The sequence below is a fragment of the Rattus rattus genome, chromosome 3, assembly GCF_011064425.1.
Source record: "Rattus rattus isolate New Zealand chromosome 3, Rrattus_CSIRO_v1, whole genome shotgun sequence".
Classification (NCBI taxonomy): domain Eukaryota; kingdom Metazoa; phylum Chordata; class Mammalia; order Rodentia; family Muridae; genus Rattus; species Rattus rattus.
In genome coordinates, this window is record NC_046156.1 from 91,533,603 (window position 1) to 91,539,602 (window position 6,000).

General features: G+C 41.7%; 1 protein-coding gene across 1 annotated transcript in view; it reads left to right on the forward strand.

Annotated features, from left to right (window-relative positions):
- The window catches only part of Plch1 (phospholipase C eta 1), a 195,689-nt gene extending 191,591 nt beyond the window's left edge, over positions 1-4,098 (forward strand). Inside the window, exon 24 of the mRNA XM_032898305.1 lies at positions 854-4,098. Coding sequence (XP_032754196.1) covers positions 854-2,928 — 2,075 coding nt within the window. The 3' untranslated portion in view covers positions 2,929-4,098. The remainder of the gene's footprint in view (positions 1-853) is intronic.
- The last annotated feature ends 1,902 nt before the right edge of the window (positions 4,099-6,000 follow it).

Genomic DNA, 6,000 nt, shown 5'->3' on the forward strand with positions numbered 1-6,000 from the left:
AATTCTTTATCCACATATTATGACTTTGAAAGAGTTAAAGGACAATTAATCTGATAAAAATAATTGAACATTGAGTGTTATCTCAATACACATCATAAAGAAGGCAGTAGACTAGATCGCTGTGAATTTGTTTTTACTATTTTCCTTATTTAATATCTTACTACCACTTTGGAAGGGAAGGGGGAAGAATGCAACTTAAATCTTTGTGCTGAAGTAAAAAAAAATATTATCAAGAGAATATTAAATATCAGCAGTGATTTGGAATTGATGACTGATTATCCTTTCACATTAAGCCAATAGCTATGAATAGTTTTGTGCATATTGTACCTTCCAACTGTGTTAGAATTTAATTGGTTAGATAAACAGTTTTTGAAAATGTCTTTTAAAAATTCTATCTTTGTGGTTTGCCTGTTGCTAATACATGTGTAACTTTGAAAGCTGCTAGTGTCTTGTTTACAGGTACCGTAGCGCATTGTTTAACAGAGCTGTCTTGTTCTGTTTTTTTGTTGCCATGCTTCTGTGTAGTACAGATCTGAATAAGAAGCAGCGTAAGGTAATCCTCACCGTGAAAGCATAGTAACTCATTGACATTATCTGGACAATGAATATTACATCCTCAGCTGATGTAATAGACATCCAAAAGGAAGCTCAGTGAAGTTCCTGTAAATATATATTTACCATTTATCCATCACACAGACACTGTGTTGCAAACTTCTGCTTATCCATGATTATATTCTGTCACAATGTAAAACAGATTTACATTCTCCATTTGTCTGTGTCAAGACAAACATGACTGTCCCAGGGCCTTCATAAAGTGATACACTTTACCTAAAATGCTATTTGCTTTCTTTAGCAGAGGACAAGGATGATGGAAGAAAGGGGCCAGCAACTATAAAAGACCCACATTTTTCGAATTTCAACAAAAAGTTATCCTCCTCCTCCAGTGCCCTCCTCCACAAAGATGCCAAAAACCAAGGGCCAACAGCCAGTGTATCAAACCCAGAACAGTGTGGAGGACTAGGTTTAAAGAGTGGCAGAATCAAACCACATATGACAAATGATTGCCAGGAAAACCACAGTCCCCAAAAATTCCTCTCTCCAAGGAAGCATTTTGCACTTGATCCCGCAACCAAGGGACTGCAAGATCTGCATGGAATGAGAACTGATGAAAAGGAGCAGGAGCGTGCCCAGGGCTTTGTGGGAAGGAAAAGCACGCAGAGCGAAAGTGTTCTTCCTCAGAGTTCTCTGGAGGTGGAGGATCCGGAAGGCAGCAAGGCCAAGGGCAGAGCTGCGACGTCCTTTTCTCTTTCCGACGTCTCTGCACTCTGTTCTGACATTCCTAATTTGCATTCAACTGCCATTCTGCAGGACGCTGACATTTCCGATCTCATTGATGACGTGACTTTAACAAATGCAAATGAGTCGGGCAGTTCCATCTCAGCACTGATCGGCCAGTTTGAAGAGAGCAACCATCGGGCTAATGTTGCCGTGGTTTCTCATCTCCTTAGCACCAGTGGGACATCAGAAGGTGTTGCTTTGCCAGTCGCGTTGGGCCTACAAACACCCTTCAAGAATGGCTTTTCCCAGGGGAAGCACAAGGCCTCCTTCTTGTGCTCATCTCCTGAGTTGAACAAGCCCTCTAGTGCGGAAACCACCAAACTGGCAAATAACACAGTTGCTTGTGGAGTGATTGGCTCTCCCATCTCTACACCAAAGCCAGGTGATGACGCTTCTGAGAAAGCCAAGACAAGGGTCACGGAAGACAACCTGCCTGATCCCCCTGATGCTTTTCCTGGTCAGTTTCCCAAAAGTCCCACCCACAGAGAGGACCATAGGCAAGTGATGAGCAGCCCTGCTCTCTCCATGCAGTTGGCCATGGAAGATACAACAGCTGACCCTGCTCTCTGTATAAATTCTGAGGAGAGCAGTCTTGTGGAAATTGATGGAGACTCTGAAAGCCTATCTCTAACAGCCTGTGACTATGGGGAAGAAGCTCTGAGTCAACTTGTTTCTCCACTAAAACTGCAGCAGAGCCAGGAGACGGTGGAACACATCCAGAAAGGCTTGAGCAATGGCTACTGTAAAGAGACTCTCCTCCCTTCTGAAATATTCAACAATATTCCAGGTGTCAAAAATCACAGTATTTCTCATCTAACCTATCAGGGTGCTGGCTTTGTGTATAACCATTTCTCAAGTTCAGATGCAAAAACGAACCAAATCTGTGGGCCCCAGCAGCCTAGGGCTCCAGATATGCATGCCCCTACACCCACACCCACGACACATGCTCCTTTGGCTGCTTTGAAACTGCCAAGCCCATGCAAATCCAAAAGTCTGGGGGACTTAACGTCAGAGGACATTGCCTGCAATTTTGAAAGCAAATACCAATGTATTAGTAGGAGTTTCGTGACAAACAGCAGTAGAGACAAGAGCGTGACTATGAAGACAAAGTCATTCGAGCCTCTAGATGCCCTAACTGAACAGCTCCGGAAGCTGGTGTCCTTTGACCAAGAAGACAGCTGTCAAGGGTTATACTCAAAGCAGGATGTCAATCAGTGTCCCAGGGCCTTAGTCAGAAAGTTATCCTCTAGAAGTCAGAGCAGAGTACGCAACATTGCTAGTCGTGCCAAGGAGAAGCAGGAAGCTGGCAAGCAAAAAGCTGTGACTCAGAACCCCAGAGGAGGAGTGGTCCTTAGAAGTAAACCGCCAGCTCCTACTCTGGCTGTGAACCGTCACTCCACAGGCTCATACATTGCAAGCTACCTGAGGAACATGAAAGCTAGTGGCCTAGAAGGTCGAGGCATCCCAGAGGGAGCATGCACAGCCCTTCGCTACGGCTACATGGACCAGTTCTGTTCAGACAATTCAGTTCTGCAGACTGAGCCAAGCAGTGAAGATAAACCCGAAATTTATTTTCTTTTGAGGCTTTGAATTATATAAAGCTACATCTTCATTGTTTACATGATATTCTCTAAGATGTTAGTTTTTTTCCATTGTCAGTAAATATGATACTGGGCTTGGAAATGATTTCCAAATGTACTTTTAAACTTGTATTTTGGTCTCCTGTTGCTCGTGCATTTGTATATAGATTCTGTGACATGTCCCCGGAACCCATGACCTTTCCCCGGAGGTATTGTAAACTGTGTCAGTATAAAATGTGTGCATGCCCGCCATGTGAAACTTCTCAGCAGCTTGGGTCACAGTGTGCATATGTTACACAGAAATGTTTTTCCCCGTGTCCTCCGATCACAGCCCCAGAGGCTGTCGCCGTTCCTCACTAGGTGTTGAGCTGATTGAGTTTAAACTTTGAGAACCATAAAGGGATGGTTTCTTTGTTGGAAGCTACATTTTCCTTCTGAATTGAGAGACCCAGATTCACTTTTATAATCCACTTAAGACCATTGTTTTAAGTAGTTACCTTGCCCTTTCTGAGTTCCACATGCCACCAAAGTGGGAATTCCATAAAGATGGACAGCCTCTCTCCAACCCCCAAAGTCCCTTTTAGAATAGGCCGTGAGGAAGAAAGTGAACTTCTGTATATAAGGACAAATTAGTTTGTTTTGCAATAAATTTTGTTACATATTTTTTGCTAAAGGCTTTGTATGTAACAAGAATCTATTTGCCGAGCTATCTGTCATCCTTTTGGATTATCTAATATTATAGATTGAAAATGATGGCTTTCAGAATGAGAAACTTTCAGCTGGGTGTGGTGGCTCACGACTTTAATCCCAGCAGGGGCAGGTAAGTTCGAGGCTAGCCTGATCTACATAGTAAGCTCCAGGCCAGCCAGAACTAAGACAACAACAAAAGGATAGCAAGAGACTTACATTAGACTTAAAGCCCAAAGTAGTGTAAACAGAAACTTCCCCAAAGCACTCAAGAAAAAAAGTATTTTCTCATAATCCAAGTGACTAGATAATTAAAAGAAACCGTTTCCCTTTAGGGAACCAAGTAACTATATTTTAGTACTGACATATATTATTTTCATTGTGAATCCATTTTTTATTGCATGTTCAGATGTCATTTGCTTTTTGTACCATGAATTACAATGATGTTCTTCCCAGACTTCATAAAAATATAATTAAAGGAGATTTTTGAACACTTGGTGATTTTTGTTTATAAAACAGAAACAAAACCACAGCTGGAGTTTTGTGTGTCAACTGTTGAATGAGAGACTGAGAGTACTTGGCTCTGTCCTCCTTTCTATGTGCTTGTAGCAAAATTGGGAACTTTTATTGTCAGGGATGCTTTTATACAACAGTTTATGTCTCCAAATATTTTCATTATGTTGAAGAATATACTCATTTTGGACTTTAATTTACCTAGGTATTTATATATACATATGTGTGTGTGTGTACATATACATACACACATATGTCTTACATGTATGTGCCTAGTGTGTGAGGAGGTCATTGCAAACAGTTGTAAGCTGCCCTGTGTGGGCACTGGGAGTAGAGCCTGTTTGCTCTGCAAGAGCAACGATTGCTCTTAACCACTGAAGCATCAACCCAGGGCCATCACTGTAGTGAAGGTCCTTATACTGGCAAGATCCTTAAACATATATAAAATGGAATATTTTTCTGCATTTAGTATGGATTTTCAAGTTTAAAAATATTCTTGGCAGCATATATGGGCCGGTCTGTGGCCCCCAAGACATATGCAACAGAGGACTGCCTTGTCGGGCCTCAGTGGGGAAAGATGCACCTAATCCTCTAGAGACTTGATGCCACATGGAAGGGGGATGGGAGGTTTAGGGGGGTTGGGGATTGGGAGGGTGGTGGATGAGAGAAGAACATCCTCTCAAAGGCAGAGAGGATGGGAGATAGGGTGAAAAATGGTGAGTGGTGAAACAGCACTTGGAATAGAAAGAAAGAAAGAAAGAAAGAAAGAAAGAAAGAAAGAAAGAAAGAAAGAAAGAAAGAAGGAAGGAAAGAAAGAGAGAAAAAATATTCTTGGCAACTAGTCTGGTGGTAGAGATTGTAATAGGTGGTGAGGGGGGAACGTACGTGAGATGCTGTTTGTCATGTGTATGTGGCATGAGGAGGGGAGCCGTTAGGCATCAGCCCCTGCTTCTTTCAGTCCCAACTCTTAGCTTTTCTCCAATGATGGGAGTCGTCTTTCATAAACCTAGAAATTTGTTGGAAGAAGGAATAAGAAGGTGAAAGGAACCAACACCCATTTAAATGTTTTTAGGGAGCCTGAGGTCTTCCTGTCTTGGGGCCTTTGAGCCTCTAATGTTCTCTCCTGAGACTTTGGTTCGTCTGTCACCATTTTTATTTTAGAAACCATTGATGTAACACAGAGATTTAGAAACTAAATCACTATGACAAGACTTTAGCTGCTTTTTCATGGTTTAAGCAATCTTTACTCCAAAAACTAAAAGCAAAAAGAAAAATCACGTATCTAGTCATAATGTGAATGCTCACAGACAGGAGCTAGGTAATACAGGAGTTCTGTTGGTGTCCATGGTTTGGGTCATATACATACTATAATCTTCTACCAATAGACAGAGCAAGGAAAAGAAGAGAAAGCAGTTTCACAATAGTCATTTGAGAGTTCCGTACTAACCAAGAGGCAATAAAGCTTCATTTTAATAAAAAGCATTTGATGTTCAGATCCTGCTCATTAAGATTTCTCCTGTTCAAAGGACAGATGTGGAACTGACTTGGTCCCAAGGAAATTATACAAGTGATGTCTCAATCAAAGATGTTAACAGGCTTTGCAATGGTGAATGCGTGGGGAGCTGCTAGTCTCTGCAACTCTGATTTAGGACAAGCCCTGTGGAATTTCAGTTTCCTTGTGGTTTTTTCCTTAGAGACTGTACTGATGTTCCAAGCCCAAGCAGTGAAGTAGCTGAAAGAGTTGTTTGTAACAATTAAGACATCCACAGAGGACAGAAGCAAAGTTGCTTAACATGACTCTGATCAAGCAACTTTTCCACTTAAAATCCTTTATCTGAACAAAGTAAGGTTCTATAACTTTACATGGAATTTTGACCATTTT